This window comes from Lepidothrix coronata, unplaced genomic scaffold (genome assembly GCF_001604755.1).
Source record: "Lepidothrix coronata isolate B3197 unplaced genomic scaffold, Lepidothrix_coronata-1.0 Scaffold2, whole genome shotgun sequence".
Classification (NCBI taxonomy): Eukaryota; Metazoa; Chordata; class Aves; order Passeriformes; family Pipridae; genus Lepidothrix; species Lepidothrix coronata.
The window spans coordinates 11,875,156-11,901,620 of NW_016690182.1; the positions used below are offsets into that span (position 1 = coordinate 11,875,156).

A 26,465-nucleotide genomic window follows, 5' to 3' on the forward strand; every position below is an offset into this window, starting at 1 on the left:
GATTTATTTTCCTTTTAGCTCTCAATCTACAGAATAAAAACGACCCACCTGAGTGAATCCTTCTCTAGGTATTTATTGTGCAGAATTTAAGGAGAAACTTTAAACACCGAGGACATGGAACTGCAGGTGAACAGGGACATTTCAACCCCAGAGAGCTGAGGACCTTCAGACTCAGTATTTTTTTCCTTTGCCAATGAATTTTTCTCCCTCATCCCAATCCCTCTCCTCCCTCATCCCCTTGTGATCACTGGCCAAGGGTTGAACGAGGCAGAGCTGAATGAGCCCCAGTGACATCCTCATGAGCATGTTGGGGGTACAAAGGAGGTAATAACTCTGAGATGAGCTCATAACACAACACATTTAATTGAAATAAAACCACAGTACACCTCAACATTTTCATACATGCTATATATTATGTCATACATATATTACAACTTATTAAAGATGGGCAGTTTTCTAGACAAAGCACATGGTTCCCATTCAAGATGGATTAAACTGGGAAACAAACCCAAATTTTAACAAAGTAACTGAAGATGACAATGAAGTTATACTAAAATCAATAAATATGTGCATCTATGTATATACACACATGAAATGCAATACAAGCCTAAAAGGGCCAATTTTCCTTTGCAATGAGGTGAATTTCCAGGGATGGGGCAGTGAGGAGTGGCCTTCAAGTCACCAGGAACTCCCTCAGTTTATGGCAGGACACTGTAAAGGAGCTTGTTCAGGTGACAATGAGACCTCTGCTCATTGCAAAGCAAATACACACAATTTTGTGTCTCTAATTTAAAATGAAAGCCCAGGTTGTACCAGGCAGTGGTCTCCTCACGGAGCATTTCTGCACACCTTCAGGAGGTTGCTCTGGAAGCCCAAAAATATCATGGAGGGAAGTATGTGAACTCCTACAGTTCCTTTTAATTTCGTCTGAAATTAAAATTTGTTTCATATTAAATACTCTTGGATCCTTCAGTGCAGAGGAAGGAGAAGAGAAAGAAAAATGTTGATTCAAATCTGCCCTGCCTGGTTCAGCTGAGGACAAGAATTCAAAGGCTTGAACTTACCTGGAATTTCAAAGAAAATTACCCAAACGTGGGGATTTCTGTCTTCCTGGGGAGCTCCCTGTGTGTGCCGTGCAGAGAGGTCACACCTCTCCTGGCAGAAGTGCCTCCAGAGTAGGGAGGTTTTGGGTCCCTCTCTGCTGCACCTTTTAGGAAGATACTTTCAAACCCCCTCTGACCCCCCCAGCTCCCGGCTGGGGCAGCAAAGATCATCTTAGAGCACCTTTACAGCCTTGCTGCCACCAACCAACCTTGTCAGAAGACTCTCCCATCTGTTTAAGGGCTGGCACACTCATCTCCTGGTATCACCACTGGATTTGGAGCTTCCTCATTTTACTTTTTGAGGTGAACCCCTCTTACATAAATTTTTGAAAATCAGCAAGAATACATTTCTCCCCTTTAATGCAGCTGTGGTAAGTTTTCATCAGAAGAACTGTGTCTAGGTGTGGGATAGCCCCTCTGATAAGACACAACACCTTATTTAATTGTCATTTACCTTTGGGCTTCACATGATGAATGTTCATAGCCAGGATCCATCAGTTCCCGAGGAGCAGAAGAGGTCTTTTGCTGTTTCTGCTCTCTCTCCTTCGCCCCCTAATAAAACCTCCTTTGAGATTATCAAGTTTTTCCCAACCTATGACCTAAATTCTCCCTGCTGTTTAGTCTATCCCTGCCACCCAATGAGAAGATCTGATATCCCACCTTCCTTGCAGTTTTAGGCAGTTTCAGCAGTTTTCCCAGTCTGAACAGGCTTGTTTTTCCTAGAAATTCCTTAGAAATTGTCTCTCAGCCACTCCCTTGCATTGCTAATGCTCAGCTTGGCATCTTTTCCCTGGGAAAAATCCAGTGTTGGGCAACAAGACCAAGTTTCCGTGCAAGCCACTCCGGATATTCCGCCCTGTCCATGCTGCCCCTTCCAATATGCACCTTATTTACATTATCTACATGTAGAGCAGCTGCCCAAGGAGGAGCCAGACCCTCGTGGGAAGGCAGAGCATCACTGGTGCCTGTATATCTCCACACTCAGCCCCTTCCTCAGGTCTCTCCCCTCTCCCCAGGTCCCGCCGGGCTGCGCTGGGGGGATGACGCACACGGATTTCGACCGGTTCTCCTTCACTTCCCGGACCTTTTCCGTGTTCCCCACTGTGGGAAGAGAAAAACCACCAGCTGGGATGAGAAACATTCATCTTTGTGGGTCAACAGGAATGAGGAAATCCCGGGAGCTACTAAGGTGGCCATGTGCTCACTGGGGATGAGCTGTTCCACCCCAAGGATCGCTTCTCAGTTATAAAACCAAAGATCAGTGTTTCAATGGAAGAAAAACCCAAAAAAAGACAATTTAACCCCTGGTTTATACTTTGAAATACATTACATATCTGGATCAATATCATCATTCTCTGTCAGTCCCCACCTGCAACTTTACAAAACAAAAATTCCCATCAGCGACCACCTTAGAAGAGTTTTGGAAGGTGAAGGAGCACCTGGAACGTCACCTTCCCACATTAAGTGATTTGGGGGGGAGGGATGTACATGCAACCACCCTGGAAGGGTTACAGTCTCCTTCAGTCCTGTCACCAGGCTGTCTCAAGGGCCAAGGTGCTCACGTTTTCCCTGGGGTGACAAAAAGCCTACCCAGAAACATTATTTTTGATCACTTTGCTCTTCAGAAAGAACATCATTTGAATATTCATAGTAAGCTGTGGATTAAAACAGCTGGATGAGGCAACCTGATCTAGTGGGAGATGTCCCTGTTCATGGCAGAGGGGTTGGACTAGACAGCCTTGAAAGATCCCTTCCCACCCAAACTATTCCCACTGATCTCGGGTTGGGCTGAGAAGGGGCCCCAGGGCTGGGAAGGCTCTTCTTGCTCATTCCTGATGCTCATCTACAGAGCCCCACTTTGTCCACACATCCTCCCTGAACCTGTTGGGTCATCCCACACGGAGGAGGGGGCAGGGAGGGCAGGGAATCACCCCCAGGCCCCCCCAACTTACCAGTGAAGGAGCGGCAGAGCTTGAGCTGGGGGGTGGGATCACCTTGTGCCGAGTAGGAATCATCCTTCTGGGACTGAGGGAGAGAAGGACTTTAGTGCATTTATGGAGACAGATGCAAGTCTGGGAGCCACACTCCTGCCTCATAAACAAGGATTTGCAACCTCCAAGGATTCCACTCCCATTTGTTTAACTTCTGCCATGAAAAAAAAAACAAACCAAACCAAAGCAAACCAACCAACCAAACAAACAAAAAGAAGTATTGCTAAAAATAGACTGGATGGATGGCAGGAAACATTTACAGACACTGATTTGAGTTGGTGGAAGAGGTCTGGGCTCTCCAGGAGTGGTTGGGAGGATGGGAAGGAGCAGCCCTGGAGCTGGGAGGATGGAGCAGAGAAAGCAAAGCTGTCCCCGGGATGTGGCTGTTTCTCACACCTTGGCTGTTCCCCACCTTGGCTGCAGGCCAAGGAGGCAGGTAACGAGCTGCACTAACGAGCTCCCTGTCCTTTCACTCCAGTGCTAATCTCCACCCTCCAGGACAAAACAAATAGAACTAAAAAAAAAAAATCCAAATCAGGTAGCACAATGCTGCCTGGATTGTTCGGTGCCGCCGTAAACTGGGAATAAGCCTCTCACGCAGCTGTGATTTGGCACCTCGGTCCAGCAGCCCAGACTGCCAAAATAACTCTGGACACCTCCCAGCCTGGTTTGCTGTTTTGTTTCGGTTCGTTCTCCTCCCTCCCCTAACGAGGACCGCTGCCCTCCAGCCCTTGTTCTCCCTTTTATGGACCATTTTAATAACAATGCCTTCCCGGCTCCCTGGAAAGCCATTCCCAGGGGCATTTAACATTCTCGGAGCCTGCTCCGTGAAAGGGCTCGGGCATAATTACCAAAGGCGGTGTGTCATTTACGCACAGGGCTCACGGGCAGCTCCACATCGGCTCCTTCTGGGGGAGCGCACCCGTGGTTTGGCAGAAGAAAAGAGGCCGAAGTTGCCTGGCTACAGGTGCAGGGATTTGCTGGTGCTCAGCGGGAAATAAAGGCTATCCCGGGTCTCGGCCCCCGCCCTGCCAGCCTAGGCTGTGCTGGAGCCCTGCCTAAAATAAGGGGAGCCCCAAAGGCGGGCGGCGCTGGGAGCCAGCGGGATGCGCGGCTCCAGGAAGCGGCAGCCTTCGGCAGGAATTTTGTCCCGAGGCGGAGGAAGGCGAACTTTCTGCTGGAAATAGATAGTCTTGGAGTTAATCCTCTGGGCTACAGTTCAGCTCTGAAGTCACCCCGAACTCCTGCCAAGGTTTTTCTGCCTGGTGTAAATCATTTAACCTGCGCCGCTGGCTCCGGGGGGGGGGGATGAGGACTGTTCTTTTCTTGCTGCTTCTCTCTGCTTTTTCCCGGTTTGCTCTCCAACCTCTCCTTGGCAGGGGCTCCAAGGGCAGCCTAAGAACCCCCTCTCGCTACTACCAAGGCCCAGGTAGACACCTAAAGTGCAGGAGACCCCTAAAGGCACCCAGGAGAGGTGATTCACAGTCACAGAATGCTTTGGGTTGGAAGGGACCCTTAAGATCATCCAGTTCCAATCCCAGTCCATCCTGGCTGAAGCCTGGTGTTCATCCTGGCCTGGGCACTGGTTTCTCCTGTGGAAGGAGATGGATTGTCCATGAGCCAAGAGGAATTTGGCTCCTCCCCAGCCTGGTGAAGCCACAGACCCACAGAAGGAAGCTGTTCCACCCATCCCTTATTTTGTGGTGACTGACAAGGGGGGGGGGAGGGAAAGACCAACCAGCACCTGATAAATTATGAGATGAATCCAAGCTGCACCACCTTCATCTGTAATAGCAAAGCACTAACCAGCTTCATTAAGAAAGAAAAATATATATGTAAACACCCAGCAAGCAGAAAAAACGGGGTTTCTACTGAACCGAAGGGATTCTTTAATTATTCCCTCAGCTCCCAACACTTAACCGACTGGATGCATCACCAAAGCTTTTTCCAACAGGCTGGCAACAGAACTGCAGGAGTTTCACCAGCCCCAGCGGGGTTTCAGTGGCCCTTTGCTGGAAGTTCCTTCCCCATCCCTGCATTTCCAGTTGGATGTGCAAACACAGTTGTAATGCTTCCATCTCGTGGTGAGATGTAGAATAGAAGCACGTGTGGAGTGACAGCAGCCAGTTTTTTCTTGCTGACTCAAAACCTGGAAGGCCAAAGCCTTCCCCTTTGGGAATGTCTGACAATAGGAAAAATCTCAAACATTAACTACCTTCATTTTTCATTCATCTCTCTTTTTTTTTAATCAGGAAAATGCCATTTTCTTGTCAACTTGGCATGAAACTAAATATAAGTAGCAGCTTTTTTGCCCAAAAATTTAAAGTACGGGGCTGCTTATAATGGGCTAAAATCTACTTTTTAGTACAGTGTTCCTTCTTTCTGCTGATAAATTCTCCAATCTGTCCTCCTACAGCAGGAAGTAGCAGTGTTCACCCACCCTCCTTAATATTATATAATATTATATATATATATATAATTAATACCATGTTAATATTCCAGGGCTCTGTTAGAACATTTTCTCATCACATTGGGGCATTGCCTTATTTCTGTTCACAGCAAAGCAAGGCAGATATTCCTAAAAATTACCAGATAAGCTGCTGATGTCACAAAATAGGCCTGGCTTATTTTGGGCACAGCTGGATGGTTCTTGGCTTAGAGTCACCCTTGCAGGTGTCACTGGGATCAGCTCCCAACGTTTAGTATCTCTCACTTCAAGGCCAGGTTGGACAGGGCTTGGAGCAACCTGGTCTGGTGGAAGGTGTCCCCATCCATGGCAAGGGATCGGAACTGGATGGTCCTTAAGGTCCCTTTCAATCAAATTGGCATTTTCCACGACCCACAGGGCATTTTCCACCCTCACAGGGCATCAGACACCATCCATGAGTCAGAGACAGTGAGTTCTACTGCCTTTGCAATTCCCCAAAAATATTCTCCTCCCCAAGAGCCCAGCTGTAAGAATACAAAGGAACAGGAGTAACAGCCCTCCCAAAGCTCCTAAATTTGCCGCCTCATGCAGCAGCAAAGGGGAAAGCAGGAGCACAAGGGTTAACAATCAAATATCCTTAAAGCAGGAACGTCGTGCTGAAAATCAGCCGGAGTTTGATGTTGCTCTTTTGAAGTTTAATTATACCAAATGTTCTACAGGAACATGCCATGTTCTTGCCTATCTATTTTGAATTGTAAGTACCAATCAGCATGTAAATGATCAAATTAAAGCTTTTAAGTTGTTTGCAAGGGCTAGAGCACCTTTCTGTGAATGAAGGGCTGAGAAGCAGCAGCTTTTGGGGCGTTGCTGCTGTCCTGGGTGGGCTCCTCCATGATTGGCATTTCCACAAGGAAAATGGAGAGGAAGAAAGCCCATGACAGCCCCAAGTTCTTGTGCTGTCGTGAAAAAATACTACCTAAAGAAAGGTTATCTATTTCTTTTTCAAAGGTCATTTTGTTCTCCTTAATGATGGAGCCTTGCTGCCCAGGTTAGAGATCACAGTTCACACTTGGACAGTGCTCCAGCCATCACAACCTAAAATTCTGGAGAAGTGGGTGAAATTTAGGGATGGCTCAGCAATTACTGCAAGCACCAAGCCTGACAGGGCTGAAGGACTGCCTTGGACAACACTCTCAGGTACGTGGTGGGATTCTTGGGGCTGTCCTGTGAAGGGCCAGGAGCTGGACTTTGATGGTCCCTGTGGGTCCCTTCTAACTCAGAATATTCCATGATTCTACTGTGCTGCTGACCTGGAGGTTTGGGAACAGAATCTGGCAGGGGTTAAATGCTTTTCCTCTAGAACAGGAGTTACAGAGGATGGGAGGAACTGAAAAGACCAAATCTGCTCCTCATGCACCATCCCTGGACTATTTTGTCTTTCTGTGAGGAAATTGGCCCAGATTCTCTCACTGACTTCCAAAGAAGTCAGGAAAAGTCTTCAGCACAGACATTGTATTCACCTTGTTTCTCCTCTGATGCAGAACATGAACCAACTGTGCCAGCAGTAAACTGGAAAAAGTTTTGGTTCTCCCAGGAATCCAGGGAGCAAAACTTCTCTCTATTTTCTCTCCAGAACTGTAGCTGCTTTTAAAAACAAAAACCCTACCTCCAGAATAAATAAGAAAGCTCCCAAAAATGCTGCGGTCCTTTCAAAAGAGTTAGGGGGGTGGGGAACCACCAAACAGTTTCAGATATTTACAGTCCACCTGGACCACTGACAATGGGGGAACCAAATTCCTGTCTTTGATCGAATCGCCCAGAAAACATGGGAAAAACAGACCTTGGAATGTACAGAGTGAAGCCCAATTAATAACATTTGCTCAGTAAATAACCTTCCTAGCATGGAAGGCTGTGTCCATAAGGCAGTGGATGGGGCTGTGCTCAGGATGGCTCCTTGGTTTGGCATGAGTTGGGTTGGGTTCTTTTGCTTCAGTGTTTCCTACTCACTGGAATGTGATTTGGGATTAAGATACCCTTTATTTTTTAGTTTAAGGTACCAGGATTTGTCTTTTAAAGGAAATACCCTCAGCAATAAGGAGGCTGTAGTTACATCTGCCCGGGGAAAGCAGCCTGTGCATGATCCCTGCTTGTTCCTGCTCCCTCTTACCTCCTTCCTGGAGCTGCCCGCGTCGCTCCCGCTCACTTCCACGAGGAGGCTCTTGTGCCGGAGGATCAGGATCTCCTTGGCATGTTCCGAGGGCTCGGACTCGCCGGGCAGGGTGTGCCTGTTGTACGCCGGGCCCTGCACGAGGCACCAGAGAGGAGCTGGATGTGGGACCGTCCCAGCCTTCACTTCACTGCCTTCACCCCTGTAACCATCCCAGCTATTTATGGGGATAAACTGATCCATGAGAGGTGGGGAGGGAGGGAAAGCCACAGAGGGGAGAAGGGGCTCCAAACTCTGCTTTTTTTAGGTGAGATCACCCAAGAAATCACTGAATGACAAGACTGAGATAGTCCAGGTAACACATGGAATGAGTACCACGACTCTGCTCGAGGCACCTTCAGCCCCAGCCCCTCTGTCCAGCCCTACAACATCTTATATCAGCCCCACCTTCCTATATAGATCATGCAAACAACAGGTACCATAAACCCCAAAGTGAAATCTCCCACTAACATCCGTGGGAGTTGGGATAACTCTGTCACTACTACAAGGGGTGAGGCTGGATTTGGGCAGGAGTAAGTGCAAACAGGAGCTGTGCCTTTATCCTCATCCCCTTCACCACATCTATAGGTTTCCTCCCAGCCTTATTTCCTTGCTTCCCTTGGCTCAGCAGAGGGACAGGAGGGGGTGGCTGATCCCCCTGTGCTGAGTGCCTGCACCAGCCCCATCCCCAAGGACTCCTCATTCCGTGTGTAATCCGTAAAACAAAGGCTTAGGTGGATTTTAGGGATAAGGCTCCATGTGAACAGCAATTACCATGCACAGCCCTGGTGCCGTGCAAAACCCCAGCCATGATCCCCGAGTGGCTCTGTAAACAGAGAGCAGGGTTTGTGCTCTTTCACCAGCTGTACCAGTTCCATGGCAAACCTGCCGGGCGGCTTTGAAAGCTCTGCACATCAATTCTCACTCACAGCTCACCCACCGTGTCCCCTTCCATGGGAAAAAAAAGTGCAGTGTGAGGATAACCCACCCCTGCTCTGCCCTGTCAGTAACCAGGAGCTGCTGCTGGATGTGCCTGAAGTTCCATGTGCTCCTCCTTTCTCCTTTCTGCTGCCGGGTACTGATGCCGAAAATACTCGGGGAAATTATAGGCTGACTGGGTGAACCTTTCAAAAGCTGTCATGTGCAAACAGAAATGTGCCACTGACTTGGAAACTGGATCTGGCTCCACGCAGCCAACTATTCTCTGCTCACAAAGAGACATCATGGGTAATTATGGAAACATTCATAACATCTGCTCAGGCTGCTCAGATAACTGAGGTAACTTGTGCTGTTGGATGGTTAAAATACAGATGGAGGGAAAAGTTATACCGTTCTCCTGATCCGGTACAGGTTCCTCGCCAAAATTTCCTGCATATTATCCAGGACATCAGGATTCTGAGTATCCTCCAGTTTTTGGTCTGTTCTGACAGTCCTGTCGTTGCTGCTGCAAAGAAAACCAGGACCCCTCATTTTTAGAAGGGACACAACCAGTGCATCCCCAAATCCCAGCACCCCCAGCAGCCCTTCAGGATCCCACCACAGCCAACATGACCAACAGCTCATCCTTGCAGAGGGGGAATTTACTATCTGCATCAGAGCTGTGCTGTCATTGTGCTCCTGGGTGGATTGAAGAGCTGTGGCAGAGCAGAACCATCTGTGAGGGGCGAAGTGCCCATTCTGGCACTCAAACACTCATCCCTGCTGTCTCACTGGTGGTTCCTCCAGGACACTTCATGGTGCAAAACCCTCAAAAACCGGGCAAGAGCCTTTTCCTCAGAGCATTGTTTCCATGTCACTCAGGTGAGGCTCCATGTCATCGGTGTCAGCAGATGCCCATCCAGCCCTTCATTTGTAACACCCACCCGCTGACCTTCAAGAGATTTAGGAGGTCTAAGAGGGTTTACTCACAGCAGGGAGGGGTGGGCAGGCCCATGGCCCAGCTGCCCAGCCTCTGCCAGCTCGATGGCGTGTTTCCTCTCCAGCTTCTCGTAGAGCAGCACGATGCTGGACTTGGGCTGGTCATACTCCCTGAGCAGGATCTTCTGCAGGTATTTGCTGTTGAAATATTCTAATCTGGTTGAGGACAAAGCAAGGTGGGCTTAGTCTGCTCCAGGACTCCCCAGCACCAAACCAGACCTGAGCAAGGCAGCAGGTTCATAGCCCACAGCTGTCCCATATTCCATTATATTACATTATATCCCATCACTTTCTATCCAGAAATTGATGGTCCAAGAGGTCTATCCCTAATTATTTCTGCACTCCAGTACATGAGCCAAAATATTTAAACTTTCCCAAATACAATAAAAACCTCCCCAAAATGCCAAACTTAGCATGAGCTCCACTGTAAGTCCTACAAACACATGCAGCAGCCCCAGATTTAAACACTTCCAGATTCCCCTTTTTGCTTTCAGCTCAAATCATAGAATCATTTAGGTTGAAAAAGACCTCTAAAATCAGTATCTCTAAAGGAGCCAGGATGCTCCTCAGTAGCAGTGATTCCCATACCCTCTAGTGGCACTTCCAAGCATGGGCATTCCAAAAAAAAAAAAAGAAAGAAATAAAATCTACCAGCTGCATCTGTGTCTGCACAGCTAAGGAATTAAATCTGGTAGATTGCTATTAGTATATTTTATGTTATTTGTGTTTGGGGTTTTTTTAAACCTCACTGTGGTTTTTTAAAATTTTAAAATGTACAAATTATGGGAATTTAATGAAAACTGAGCACTTGGCTACAGAAATCTGTAAAGATCCTCTGTAATTTCAGTCCACAACAAGCAGTGCTGCAAACTCATAGTTTTAATGTCAGTTTTTAATGTTTAAATGCTAATTGCCAAGCCCGGGTTGGGGAGCTCAGCTCCCACCTGGCCAGACAGGCAGGAGGGCACAGGCAGGGATGGGCTGTGTGTCGTGGCCATTCCACTGCCAGCAGATTCCTGTGGATGAGAAGGGACAAACAACACAGGAGAGGAGAAAGGATCTTTTTAGGGTGAGGTACCAGAGGTGTCTGCAAGCAGGGAAGCGCTCCAAGAACCTGGAGCCACCTTGGACAAGGAAAAGCTGCCCCTGTGTCAGCTCTCTTGTGCCACAAGGATGAACAAGGCTCAGCTGCCCACAGCAGAAACTCTGGGAATAGAAACCAGCCTCCTTTTTTTTTTCTATGCATGTCCACAGTTGTCTTTTGGCACATCCTTACTTGTCTTTCCAGTAATACTGTCCCCAGTGTCCAGATATATCTTCAATGCCAGCCAGGAGATGATCCAAGAACTAAAGAGAAGAGAGGATTTGGCTGTACCCCGGGGATGAACCCAGCCAGCAAACAGCAAGAGCCACACACAACACAGGGGATGCTTCCAGCTCGGAATATGGAGCTGGGAAACAAGGAGAGGGGGTTTGGGATAGTTCCCCATCCAGTCATCCACATGGATTTGTTGGTTCTGGAGTACAATAAGTGGTTTGCTTTCAGATCTGGGCAAGCAGAGAATAAATGCTGGGGGACATGAACCTGCACCTGATTGTGCAGGATGGCTGAGGGCTCACATGTCCTGCCCACTGGGCCTTGAGAAGCAGGAAATGCTCCTATTGGGGTTTTTGAGGACAATCTGACTCAGGGAATTGGGATATCACTGCAGATAACTCATAAATGATGTTTTGTCTTGAATACTTAATACTGCCTTCCCCCAGACATTTCCCACTAGTCACTGGCCATATTGTGCCTCATACAGAGGTTTTTATTATTGTTTAAAATATTAAAATTATATTTAAAATCCCAGACAGGTTGATTTTTTTTCACCTAGAAGTTAAATCTTTGTAGTTTCCCAAATTGTTTTCCCTCCTACTGGCATCTCTAAATGGGGAGAGGGCTCTGCTCTGCTGCCCCTCCCCACTCAGGTACCAATGACCCCGGAGCTTCCTCCAGCTCTAATTGCTTTTTTTAATTATTTTTTCTTGGGTCAGAGACAGAAAATTTCAGAGTGGTTCCCTCAGCCCTGCAGCCTGGTGGGGGTTTAGTGTGCTCACATTGGCAGCTGCACGTTCTGAGGACCTCCAAAACCACTGGAGTGCCCCATCCCTGGAAGTGTCCAAGGCCAGGTTGGACAGGGCTTGGAGCAACCTGGGCTAGTGGAAGGTGTCCCTGCCCATGGAAGGGGGTGGGATGAGATGAGCTTTAAGGTCCCTCCCCATCTGCCCCATTCTACAGTTCTAAGAAATTAAACCCACACACGCTGATCATCGTTCCTGGGAGGAACAGTGTCCCGACCATCCAGATGGAGAAATAAATTTGAGAAGGAAAGCTATCCTGGCTTCTGCATCCCTGATTTCCAACTATCTGCATTATTACCTTCTCAACTTAATTGGTACACAGTCATTTTCAGCTCCCATCTCCTAATAAACACATTCCCAGAGATGATTTACTATTCACACAGCAACAAAAGAAGAAACTCTTCTCTGTTCACGGTAGGAAAAGACTCTTCAGCCCCTCGAGCTGTTCTGTTCACCTCAGACAAAGCCCTGCAGAACAACCTCATTGTGAGGGTGCCAAACAGGTTTTGTAAATGTCCTCAGCCCTAATGGCTTTATTTTCTAAAGAAGACAATGACAATAATATTCCTGAAGGAGCCAAACCCACAGAAATGTGACTGGGATTGAACAATTGGATTCTGAAATATCCTAACTGTGCATGGGATGCAGATGCAAACGCAAAGCATCAGCTGGATGGGTGGAATCCCTTGACCTCCTGGAGCTGAGCCTCCCTCTGAAGTCCTCTATGACTAGAAATACCAATGTTTGGATGGTGAGAACAAAGTGACTGAAATCCTGAAATCCCACCTTTGGGTTATGGATTTAGAATCATGGAATGGTTTGGGTTGAATGGGACATTAAAGATCACTTCATTCCACCCCATGACATGGGCAGGGACACCTTCCCCTAGACCAGGTTGCTCCAAACCCCATCCAACCTGGCTTCAAACCACTTCAGAGGTTTCCTCCACCCCAACCTCATCCTCCCTTTTCTGATTTTTTTGCAAAAATATTCAAACCATTGGTGGTGATGGGACTGGAGAACACATGGAAGATCCCAACCTGAAAGCTACCAAGTCTCATTTTCTTTCTCTCTCTCTTTCCAGAGAAGCAGAAAAATTGGAGTTAAGTCGAAGTTTAAAGTTTTGGGTAAGGGATCATCTTTTTCTATCACGTTTGTGCATTACCTGATGGAACATCAGCCTGATTGGTGGCTGCTCTTCCAAAACAAACAACAGCCCATGGTTAGGAAGCTGCACAAGACTTCCAACCTGCAAAGGGACTGACCTGAGGAGGATTTGGGTCAAACTGCAGATCTGTAGGGTCCCTGGAGACACCCCCATTTTAGAAGGCCCATCCTATCAGCAAAGATATCAGAAAGCTCTGGCCTGGTGTTGATCCTTACCCGGATGTGGATCTGCTCTCCCACTGTGGGAGCACTCTCCCTTTTCCTCTTGACAGCCAACAGGTCAACGAGAGGACGGATGGTCATTCCCTGCAAAACAAACACAGAAATCAGCCTTTTTTCCCCATCAAATGTTCCTGGTGGGACAAAACCACCACCAGCACGGGGATGAGCCGTGTTCTGCTGTCTGAGCCAGCACCTCTCATCTGCCCTACTTTAGTGGCAAGATATGACCTGCAAAGCTTCAACAAGACTAGAACCTGCTCTCCCAACTGCAAACCAAACCCAGGGTTTGCTCGTGGGAGCAGCCTGTCAGCGGGAGCTCACGTGGAGAATTCGGGATGGGGGAGGCACAGAGGGAAAGCTCTACTCGCCTCCTCTGGCAGCTCGGGGCCCACAGAAAGCCAACCAATAATTCCAAGGTCAAGCCTGTGGTTTGACGTTGCTGGTGGCCTCCCAAATGGAGAGGGGCTTGGAACGATCAAAGTTCAAATGCCTGAAATGATGATAATCCGTGAGATTTCTCAGCGTGGAGCCTCTGCCAGCAACTGTCTGCTCACTTCTGGAGCTTTATGTGTCACAGCCCATTACTCCAATGATCTCTGATGGCCAGCCAGTGGCTAAGTTTGCTAATCAAAGCATCCACCTGGTGGGAAGGGTCAAGGGAAAAGTTTTAATGTCCTTTAAGCCTCGTGAGAGAACTTCTAAAACACTGCCGTGCTGTGTTTCTTAGTCTGGCTTCAGTATTAAATGACTTTTCTAGGACATGTTTACAGCAAAAATGATGGAGTAGTTGATGTTTATGACTTCTGAATGTCACAAATGCTGGCACAGAGGAGAGTTGAACACATTTTTAATTGCAGAAACAATTAATGTGTCATTTTAATAGCTAATAGCAATAAAAAATGCATTGCTATTCAGGGTCAACAACACAGAACTCACAAATTCAGAAATAACAGATATTACAAAAATTAGGTGGAGACTATGCTGCTTATCCTCTTGGATAATCATCTGCAGTTGTTTGCATTCATAAAGCAGCATTTGGGACCGTTGTGGGAATCCCATGTCATCTCCCAGCACACCTGGAGGTCCCTGGTGATGCTCCTCTGCTCACCAGGGACAGCTCAAACAAGGGCATCACCTGAGGCTCTGTCATGGCCCACACAACGTTTTCCACCTCCAGCAATCCAAAGGGGCAATGTGGGCAGCAAACAAACCCACCCACCTCTTCACAACTCTTATATTTGCTAAGAATTCCATGGAAGAGGTCACAGGTCACTGAGTTGGGAGAGTGAACCTCAAACGGAGAGCACAGCATTTCATTTCAAACCACAGCGAGAGGCAGAACAATGAGGGCTTTTTGTGACATTCCAGCCAAGCCCACAGCTCCTTGGAGGGCTTCCTGGTCTACGTGGCTCATCTCCAGCCTGCTTGGAAGCGCTGAGGATTAGACAATTGCTCAGTCAACCTTCTCAAAATTATTAACCAGGCTTTTTGTGGGAAGAGCCTTGTGCAACTGGGTTAGAGAGGCCAAGAGAGAGGAGTTTCCTGGGTTGTGCAGTGCTGTGATAGACCCATGGATGGACAAGCCCAGCTATTTTACAGGATTGTCCTTCCTCTGTAGCAGCGTGGTCAGCATTGCCAAGGGAATCATAGAAGGAAGTGGGTTTGTGCTCTGACAAGATGCTTTGCTGGCCCAAACCAGCCTAGAAGGGCCCAAATCATCTCTCCCTTAGTTCCTGTCCTATTTTAACACAGACACCGCCCACCAAATCTGTGTTGAGATCACTGTGAATATAAAGAAAACTCATTGCACAAAACAACAACAAGAACATCCACTATGCGCAGAAGTTGCTTCATACCCAGTGTTTCTCTTGTCCTTTCCACCCCCAGTGATGTGCACCCTGAAAAACACTGGGATATTGAAGATTTTCACTCCTCAATCCATCGATGTGTCTGGCAGCAGTGCCATAGACTTTAACCCAGGCTTCTGAAGGTTCATCTGAATTCCTGCCCCTATTACATTTCCCCACCTTTCCTGTGCTGAGCTGCAGCAATATCTTTCCTCCTCAGCTTTTGAGCAACTTTCCTGGTTTTTTCCTCCCCTTTTCTGGTGGTGGCCTCAGCTCCCCTTGGCACTGCAGGTACCTGGAGCCTGGCAAAGCCTGGCTTTACAGACACCACATCCCCTCTGAATGGCTGAAGGTCAAGGGGTCGCCCCATCCACACGTACCCAGGGGGGACCCTGTTTAACTCTCACCCTTTTGCAAGGAGGTGACATCACCAGTTGAGCTCTGAGCTTACACAAAAGCCCTTTTCCCAGTCCTGTGAAGGATTTCCTGAAGCCTCAGCAGAAAGGAGCTGCTGCCTTAGAACAACCTTTGTGTGAGGCTCAAGAGCGTCTCTGCGTGAGCGGACGTGCCTGGTGACCGGGGCTTTTCAATTCCTGACCCACATTTGCATCTTAAAACTTGTCAACCTCTATCTAAGGCTGCTCCTCCCAGCCCTGGCCCCTGCTCTCTCCTCTCAGGCTGAGGCTGTGCCCAGTCCCACTGCCCTGCGGGTCCCAGTTCCAAACCCAACAGCACGTCCCCCTCCTCGACCACTTTTTCAGCTCAGGATGAGCTCAGGTGGATGTGGGGAAGCAGAGAGTCAATCCCAACCCTCCACACTGCCCCAGGGCCCAGCACATCCACTGAGGGCTTCAGTGAGCAGAAGGAATTTGCTCTCAGGGTGATGCTGAGCCACAGAACCACTCATTAGTTGTCACCACGAGCCACCATCTCCCAAAGCCCCAGAAACCCCTCTGTTCCCTCCATCCCAGGGCAGGAGAAGGGCAGACCCGGGTCAGCAGCTCCACATAGACCTCATGTCCTTGACCAGGAGCCCCCAGGGAGTTTTTCTGCACAGCAACTTTCCCAGACCCCCATTATCTCACTTGCTTCAGCCCTATGGAGACCCACACTTAATTTTTGGGATAAACGTCAGCCTTGTTCACTTCAGGATGAGAGGATCCCAATTTTTCCACCATATCCTCCTTTAAATGTGGGGGGAAACCGTTTTCCCCCCCCTTGCCAGGTGTATTTCAGAGAAGGTCTTGGAGACTCTGCTGGGCAGAGAAGAGACATCCAAGATCCTCATCCCACAAAGGCTGCAGGAATGGTTTTACCACTAGATGTCACAGCAATGCTGAGGCTGCTGCTGCTCCTCCCGAGCCCTGGAGCACCAGAATTCCTTACAGACTCAGCCCTGGAGCCCCAAAACTCCTTACAACCCCAACCTGAGGGAGAGGAACCTTCTCCATGGTCCACCTGGAGGGGTCCCAAGTCGGAATTCATTCAAAGTATTAGTTTTACCTGCACAAACACAGTGAAGAGGATGACAACGGTGGTTGCTGCAATGAAGAGCTTCTTTCTGTGAAATTCAGGGAGCAAGAAAACCAAAGAGAAGCAAATGGCCCCCCGGAGCCCCCCGTAGGCGATGATGAACTGGTCCTTACTGGTGATGGTGTTCACGTGGAATCTGTTCACAAAGAAAGTCAGCACCAGAACCCCTGGAAGGCAGGAGAGAAGACTGAGGCACAGCAAACAAACAGAACAACTGGATAAAACTCACCATCATCTTCTATTTCACAGTAAAATATCCTGGGATGGGTAAACACCAACCAGGAGGAACTGCCCAGGGCCCCGGGGGGTGTGTTACCAACATGCCACTGGAGAATTTTAATTCCAGCCTGGTCCAACAGGTTGAAATTTGATTTGCCCAGATAAAAATTAATCCCCAACATATTTCTGTTTTAGGGGATTACAAATATTGACTGGTCACAGTCCTGAAATATTGATTTACTCTAATTAGTGACAGCAAGTGACTGAATTGCTTGGGTTATAAATGCTCTCGAGGAAAACCATCAGCAACAATTTAGCTGCAAGTTACCCTCCTCCTTCCAAAAGTTTCTAAGCAGTAGCCTGGATAAGTAGCTACATTCTACCTGTGTTAATGTTATTTCTTCCCCTCAAAGATTTATACAGGATGAATTTAAGGCTGTGTGAGGTGACACAGCAATTGCTGTGATTTAAAGCCATTTGCAAATACACAAACAGATGCAGAAAGGTACAAAAAGTCAGGCCCTAAATCAGGCAGCCGTGATTTCCATACCAATGGATGCGATAAACATCTTATTTCCCAAAGATTAATGGCCATTTTGAGAAGTGATGGCACAGCCTGACACTGAATTTTGTCAGGAATTAGCTGTATCAACAGCACTGTTGCTTTTCTAGAGGAGGTTTGTAAGAGAAATAAAAATAGTGCACTTGTACATATCAAACATCTTCTCACACACCTACAGCTAAAAGTATCTGAACTTTGAGTGCACATCAGACCAGTTTGAAGAAAACAAAAGCTGGGGATGTTTAGGAATAACTCAATTAACTGAACCTTGGAACACCTCCCCTGTGTCCAGAGCTCCACAGAGCTGGTGTCCAGACCAGTTCTTCAGTATCAAGGTTCTTTGAAGCTTAAAAACAACCAAATAAATAAAATAAAGCATTCCTTGCATCACATCTGCACCTACTGCAGAGCTCAGGCAGTGCTGATGATTTAAAGGAACAAAATTTACTTGAGCTGATATCCTGGCCTTTGTCTTAATTTAATCTTCCCTCATAAATTATTATTAGCATGCCCTAAACTAATTCAAGGCCAGTTTGCTGCAAGAGATGACATACAATTAATCACTCTGAGCAGAGTGGATTTTCTTCTGGAGGTACACCTTGGGAAGGAGCAGGCGGAAATCTCCCCAGGGCTTGGGTAATACTGGTGCTGTCCTGCAATGGCTGTATTTTCCTTTTTAGATGATCTTTCTCATATCAAAGTAACTCCCTAAACTTCAGCAGAATCATTTCTCAAATATTTAGGAGCACCGGGAGGGTCCTGTGAAGGACTGAGGTACCATCTGCACACTAATCCCAGCCCTGCCCACCCAAAAGCCCCCAGTTCCTGCAAGTACAATTCCAGTGGCGCCTCCCATTTTTGGATCAGTGCCTCCAGCACCTCCAGAATCACAGAATTCTAGAATCATTAAGGCTGGAAAAGCCCTCAAAAAGCATCAGGTCCAACCACTCCCCCAGCACTGCCAAGGCCACCACTAACCCATGTCCCCAAGTGCCACATCCACACGTATTTTGAGCACTTCCAGGGATGATAATTCCACACTTCCCTGGGCAGCCTGTTCCAATGCCTGACCAGCTCTCAATGAAGAAATTTTTCCTAAATATCCAAACATTAATTAATTATTAATTCATCCAGAGCTGCTGGATGGCTCTGAGAAGGTCAAGGTCCAATCTCCACCACCATCCCCAAGGCAGGAGTTTCCCAGCCCAACTTGGAGCAGCTCCTGCCCAGTTCTCACCCTCCCAGCTCCCCAACAGCTCCCCAGGAAAGTGCTGCAGGACAGGGACCATTCAGACCATGTCCAGCCATGGTTTGTGTGTTCTTATTTAATTCCCAGTGAGATTTTGACCAGCAGGAGGGTTTTCTGTCCTGGCTGCAGCCTGAACCTTCCCTGATAATGTTCCACATAATTTAAGCTGTACTCAGAAGGGCTTAGAGAGAAATTTTGGGGTGTTTTTGTAGCATTATTATGTTCCTTATGTCTTGCAATGAAGAATTTTTGAGCTAAAAAAGTCAAACTCGTTCAGAACTCCTTTTATCTGAGCAAATAATTCAGGAGAAAACCACTCAATTGTAATAAAACACTTGAATGTACAAATAACTAATGAGCACATTTCCAAGGATGGTGCAGTTATTAAAACAAACCTTGGCACGAATTAACAGCTAATAAACCCCATTCTGCCCTGTCTTGCTAATCGTGGCACATCCTATTTATACAATTTCCTGAAGTGTCTGTCAAATTCGAGTTCACTGTTTGACTCAGTGGTTTGTAAACAAAATCCTGTTGAATGTCTTTTAGCTCTCAAATTCTCTGCCAAAAGTGGGTGCTGTTATATTCACAAATACAGTTAATATATAAAAATATCCATAAATGAGGAGACAGGCACTGTGCACTCATTAGGTGACAGCACACTGTGACAGGAAGGGAGGTTCAGCCTCTCCAAACACCAAATCAGCTCAAAATACAACTGGGGATGACAGAAACACAGAATATCCATTTTTCTGGTGATTTACAATGCATGAAAATGGGATCCCAGGGAATTCTGGGACCAGGATTTGTGTTTTCATTATAACTGGGGCTAAAGAAACCCTCGAGAGAGTCATCAGGAGACTATTTTCATGCCTTTCTCTCTTCTTGTTATCACCAAGTCTTGGTGGCTTTATTGCTCTGAGGTTGGTCAAACACTCCAGCAGGTTTCCAAGGGAGGCTCCGGAGTCTCCATCCATGGAGATATTCAAAATCCATCTGGACAAAAGTCCCTGCCACAGGCAGGGGTTGTTGGACCAGATGATCCCCAGAGGTCCCTGCCAACCTCAGCAGTTCCCCAGTTCTGCCATTCTCAGCCCTGACCTGAAGCTCTTGAGCAGGAGCAGAAGCATCCTCACATTTTATGTCCCAGATCTCATCTCTCCAGCAGTGACCTGGGTAGATGCTGTTCTGTAAAGCAGATCAGCATCTCCAGGGACAGCTGCTGGAAGGTTCCTGCAGTTTCTCATGGAAAGATGCTGCTGTACATGAGCTTGTTATTAATTAAATCCCTTCAACCTCTGCCTTGCAGAATACGACACGTATCTCTGATCCCAAAGTACCTGCAATTTCCCTCCTGTTGTGAGGATAACAAGGGACCAAGAGGCACTGAAATGGAAGAGGAGATCACAGCAATGGAAGAAGGATCAAAGACAGAGATATTGATAAAATGTCACGAGCACTTCTATTTAACACCACTGAGTGCCCAGAGCAGGAAACTGCAGTACAATGAAAGACCTGGAATCGAGTAGGATGGATGAGGGAAGCATTGGCTGAGATGTCCCAGTTCAGGCCTTGCATTCCCATCTGGGATAGTCATGCAGGCACAGCAAACAGGAAAGGATGACGAAAGGGCAGGAGCATTCTCTAATGAAACCACATTTTTCACTCCCATGAACAATAATACACATTAAAAAAATAAAATGCGTAATTAGCCCTACCTAGAGCTCTCCAAACGAGGCAGAAAATGACAGTGAAGCAGATGTAGGGCCAGTTCCACTCATGGTTTTCTCCAATGGTGGAAACTCCGAGGAAGATGAAGATGAGGGTGTCATGAAGTATTTCACTGTGGTGTGGGACTTCAGGGAGATGTTGGCCTCCACATAACGCTTCATGCCCATGGCACAGGCAATGATGCTGAGAAAGTTAAAACAAACAATAACTTTTTCTCCTCAAGCACTGAAAATCGACTCATTGTCATTTATAAAAAATACATTTCATCAAGTCCTGCATGTTTGCAGACATCTCACTTCCTACATGAAGGACATCAAGAGGACCATCAGGACAATAAAATTCAGACAGGTTGCCCAAACTGCCTGAATCTGATTTTGAACAGCCAAAAAACTCATCACCTTCTGCATTTGATCAGAGCACACACCAACACCCACAAGTAACAACACTCAACCCTTCCCATCACCACGCACTGGTCTCGGTTCTTTCACTTTGCCAAACTCTGACCTTGCAATTGCCTCGTAATTTTTCATGGATAATTGGTTCTTCAAGTTCCAGGGAACATGTGGTTAGTCTGATTCATCAGCTTTCCAAATCAATACATTTTCAGATCAGCAATCCTAGAAGGTCAAAACAATTGAGCACTCAAAGCATCGAAGCTCCATTTTATTATATTTTAACCTGGACTAAAATATTTCATTCTAAACGTTGTAGCAGCAATAACAAAATGGCTCTAAATTTCCAAGATCTGATTTCCATGGCTATTTTGTAAGGCATCCACATTTTTATTGCATTTAAAATTGTAAAGTTGTGATGGCTCTTGCTGTGGAAAGAGATCCTGAGCATGAGACAAGGATTCAAATCCCTTTTTCACTAAATGTTGTTTGAATTCACATCTTTCACCTCCTAAGAGAATGTACAAATACTTAAAGATATTCCAAAACTGGTCTGTTTTGATTTATCCTATTTAGACTGACCCTCTTTGCCAGAAAGAGCAGCAGGGATTGAACCACAGTCTAAAAAAAAACAATAAATTCTTCAGTTTCTGTATCTGCCTCAATAAATAGTGAGTAAAACAGTTCCAGCCAGAAGCTAAGAAATTCAACAAGTATTTATGGGCAAGTGACTTCCAGAGTTGTGGTTTGGGAATGCCTACTGGAGAATGGTATGGGGTCACAGCAGGGACACAGAGAGGGAATAAACCTGATCTGTCAGGGCCTCAAAGATGGACACTGCCACCAGGGCAAGGGAAAAAAAGGGAAAAAGAAAGGAAAAAAAACCAAAATCAAACTAAAACCCATTTGCAGAGCTGTTTCCCAGACTGGGTTGCATTCACAGTTTTCATATTTTTTGGGCTATGCAGAATTGATTTTTATGGCAATCAAATTATTTTCCAGTGAAACAAAATGCCAAAAGCTGGTTTTTATAATCCAGTATTCCCTGGGCACGACGGGACAAATTGTTTGAACTCCAGATATGTAAGAGAGGCATTTCTAATTTGGCAATTAGAAGGGCACAGGGCAGGAATCAGCTGCCTTTGCCATTGTTTGGCTTTAGAAAAAATGCATTATTCAAAAGAACAGCAAATGGGTTCCATAATGGGTACAGCAGATTGTGATTGATGGAAGGAGACACCATTAGGATTGAATGTTTTCTGCTCCACAATGATTATGCAGCATATTTATTTCACTGTTCTGTCTTGCACTCCTATAAATAGGCTTTTCCTACCTATTCCCAGAGCTAGAATTGTTTGCAGGAACACTTGAATATTGCTCCTATTAACCAGCTGAGGAAACAAAATCTGCAAGACACGGGAATGGTTTATATCCAAAGCAACATCATTAGTTTTAAAATAGATCTCTCAGATCCTCCTGTGCCGAGCTCAGAACCCACTTCATTTCATTATTTTCTTTTCATCTTCATTATTCTCAGCTGCACAGTTGTTTACACTGCAGCTACTGATGCAGGCTCAGAGTCTTTGGGGGAATATTAGGTGGTTGTGATCCTCAGCACCAGCTGACTCAGTTTTGGTGGGAGAACCAAACACAACAGATTTCAGCCCACAGAAACCAGGAGGGCTGGATCACACTGGTTTTCATCTCTCTCTGCTTCCCAAGGTGAGATTTTGGTGAACATTGGGGTCATTATATCTAATTTTTATCTCAGCACCTGCCCTACCAGGGAAATGCATGACAAGATAAGCACAAAGTTAGTTTCTTAAAACTGAAGGATCTGGCCCCAAATCCTTCATTTTATGGAAAGATCTACCCAGTAAAAAGAAAAATAAATTAATTGAGTGATCTCTGACAATTTTGACTGAAATTGGTCAGGTTTCCAACATTACTGGAGACAGGGAGGTGCTAGATGAGACCCTCAGGAGCCCAGACAGATCCATGAGCTGTGTCAGAGCTTCTGGTGCCAAGTCAGAAGTTTCCATTAGAGCTCTCTGCTCCCAAAGAGCAGGAATATTTCAGGCTTCAGCTCCACAGGGAATGCACAGCTCCCACCCCATCCCTCTCTGCTCTGTGCCCGCAGGGGCTGTGCACCCTCTGGGAGCACCACCCAGGGTGGGCTGATGGCAGGACGTGCAGATGGGGAGGGGGATGTGAGAGCAGACGTGCTGTAAACCACGACCAAACCTTTCCAAGGATCTGACTAAACCCTTGTAACCCTTCCCATGTTGGTTTTGACTGGGCCACACGGAAAACAACTAAAGAAGCCAAGAAAGCCTCTTCTGGCTCTGCCAAACCTACTCAAACTCTCACTGCTTGAACATCCAGGCTTTCCAGACAAAAACCATGGAGCTCAAACAAACATTCCTCAATAACCTGCATAAATCCACCAGCAGGATTGCTGGTGACTTGCAATTTGACGTGTAATTTGGGAAACGGAGCTGCACTTGGAGAGGGCTCCGTCACGGGCTTTGATGGCCAGCACACACAGATTTCCAACTCAGCAGAGTTGAAAACTTTGTCTGATATTTTTTTCAGCCAGGGAAAGGACATTTTCAGACAGGACAGGTTTTTTTTCCTGGACAGGAACTCACGCCACGATCCCTGAGAGGTGGAACATCTCGGCGGTGAGGTAGGACAGGTAGCTGTAGAGGAAGACGAAGAGCGGCTCGATGACGCGGATGTCCTTGGTGAAGCGCGTGGTGAAGGCGGCCGTGAACCCAAAACTCAGCCCCACCAACACCCCTCCCAGCCCAACCACAAAGAATTTCCCAACTCCTGCAAAAACATCCACGCTTTTGATGGTTGGCATCTCACAGAAAGACCGGAAGAGCTTGTAGAGCACCTTTGGGGGGGAAAATGAAAGAGAGAAATGGGTGTTAGTGAGACATTCACCAGATGTGGCCACACGTGGTCATGACACCAAACACACTGCTGGGATTTCTGACAGTGTGGGGTCACCATCCTTCCCTGAGGTCTGGGTCCTACCAGGAGCCTGCTGTGGCACTCGTGGGCGTTCCTGTCCCCAGACATACAAAGAGCTCTTCACCTGAAAGCTTCTGTGTTCACCTGAAAGCTGCTCAGGACCTCAGGACAGAGAATTGGACCGGGAGCCCTCTGCTAGAAGAGGCTGTTGATGCCTTTTCCCTCAGCAAATCAAAAAATCTTTAAGGTTGGAAAAGATTTTCAAGATCACCAAGTCCAACCATCAACCAGCACCACCACCACCATCTTCACCACTAAACTATTTAATCAAGTGCCACATCCACACATTTTTGGAACGCTTTCAGGGATGGTGACTGCAGCACTGCCCAGAACAGCCTGTTCCTATGCTTGATCACTTTTTCCATGAAGAAATTATCCCTGATATCCAATCTAAACCTCTCCTGGCGCAGCTCGAGGCTGTTTCCTCTTGTCCTGGCCCTTGTTCCCTGGGAGCAGAGCCCGACCTCCCTCCTGTCAGGGAGTTGCAGAGACACAGAAGGTCCCCCCAAGTCTCCTTTTCTCCCGGCTGCGATCTCACACCCCACCCCTCGGCCCCAGCCCACCCTTCCTTTAAACATTAAAGGACAGCTAAACACCCCAAACCAGGCTGGTCCTCACCACTGTCACGGCGTCGTTGAGGAGGGACTCCCCAAAGACCAGGATGTGCAGCTTCTCGTTGACGTGGATCTCCTCGAACACGGCCAGCACGGCCACGGGGTCCACGGCGGCGATGAGGCTCCCGAAGAGCAGGTTGTGGAGCAGCGACACGTCCTGCAGCCGGAAGGCCCTCACCTGGCAGATGCCGTAGAGGGAGAAGCCGATCCCAAACACGTTCCATATGGTGCCCACCACGGCGTAGAGCAGGATGGTGCCGATGTTCTCGAAGAAGGGGCGGCTGGGCATGAAGTAACCGGCGTCCAGCACGATGGGGGGCAGCAGGTAGAGGAAGAAGATGTCGCTGTCCATCACGGGGGGGGACCTGTCGTTCAGGCCATAAATGATCCCCCCCATGATGAGCCCTACGAAGATCAACAAGCAGCTCTCGGGAACCACAGAAGGCAGCTTGTTGTAGAGATGGAACCCTGGGAGGGGATGGAGAGAGAAAAATTTGGGTTGTCTCACCTCGTCGGGTCAGGAAATTCCCCGTTCTCCTACCATCAGCAAATTACAGCTTGGAGCAGCAGAAATAAATGCACCCAGTGAAGGTGAAGTTGCTCAGAAATAGATATAAAAAACAAAATATATGGGTCTATGGAGAATATATAATATATATAAAAATATATATATAACATATATATATATAAATATATATAACATATATATATAAATATATATATTACATATATATAAAAATATATATGTGTGTATATATAAAAATATATAAATATATATATAAATATACAAATATATAAATATATATACATATATACACATATGTATGTAATATAACTATATGAATATATAAAAATATATAACAAAAATATATATAATAGATGATATATAATATTATACATTTTATATTGTATATTGTAATATTAGTAATATTATTTCTATGTATCATTTTATTGATATTATTGCATTATAGTAATATTATAATATATAATTTATGTAATTATATTATTGTATAATTAATTACAGTAAATATAAATACAGTAATGTACACAGCAGTATACATAACATATATTAAATTTTTTTGTAAATATAAAATATTATATAATGGATTATATATTATATAAATATTATAGATAGAATTATATAATATATAGCATATAATATAATATATAAAATTATATAGAGTGTTATAGGTAGAATTATACATACAAAACACAATATTAATACTTCCCATTAATGGGCTGGGCACATTATCTCAGGCTCCAAGACTGGAGAGGATCTGAAGCCAAGGCCACCCCTTCCCACCCCATCCCATCCCTGCTTCCCCTGTCCAGCCCTCACCTATCTTGGCCAGGGATGCCAACATGATCCAGAGGGTGATCTCGAAGGGCACCTGGACGTGCTGATAATCCAGGGAGAAGAACGTGTGCTCCGAGGACTCATTCCCTGGGGCCTCCTCAGGTGCCCAGCTGATGTTCTCCAGGGTCACGTCCTCCAGCAGCGGCTCCTGCAGGGCTCCCACCCCGGGGGCCTGGAGAAGGCAGGAGAGCAAGGACCCAGCCAGGACAGCGGCTGCTCCCTGCTCCTCCATCTCCCTGGGAGCCTCTGGCTGCTCCCAGTTGGTGGCTCCGGCGGGTGAGCAGTTGGGAATGCTGCTGGACACACATGCATCGTGTGGGTGGCTGCAAAGGGAGGAGCAAATGCTCCACCTCCCAGACTCCCCTCCCTGGTCCATCAGCTTCCAGTTGGGAGATCCCACTGGAGATTTGCACCCTTCGGAATGACATGGTCAAACAGAGGCTCCTCCTGCAGATGCTTCCTTGAAGGAAAGCCTCGTGAGCCCTCAGACCAACAGCACAAGGGGCATGTTAGTCCTAACTCTGGGCATTTTTGGCTCCCAGTCTCTCAAAAACCCTTCTTGGAGGGGAACAAAATTAATCTTTGCTGTCAGAGCAGCCAGACCTGACAGAATGGGTCCCATAAACAAGCCCCACCCAGAAACAGCTCCGTCTCACCGTGGGCTTCCCTGGGTTTCTGCAGAGGAAACACGGCAGGAACATTTCCAATAATCAGTTTTCATCAGTAAATCATGCAATCCACCCAGTTTGTTGTGCTAAACA

At 46.8% G+C, this 26,465-nt stretch overlaps 1 protein-coding gene across 1 annotated transcript; it reads right to left on the reverse strand.

The window, feature by feature from the left end:
* Nucleotides 1-621: 621 nt before the first annotated feature.
* On the reverse strand, nt 622-25,936 carry LOC108496973 (sodium/hydrogen exchanger 2-like). Its single transcript, XM_017814207.1, is given in 13 exon segments — nt 622-2,204; nt 3,056-3,122; nt 7,690-7,824; nt 9,058-9,172; nt 9,637-9,801; nt 10,922-10,992; nt 13,153-13,242; nt 16,509-16,705; nt 20,287-20,400; nt 20,403-20,482; nt 23,343-23,593; nt 24,352-24,815; nt 25,687-25,936. Coding segments are annotated over 13 exon segments (2,145 nt in total). The 3' UTR covers nt 622-2,058.
* Nucleotides 25,937-26,465: the final 529 nt, after the last annotated feature.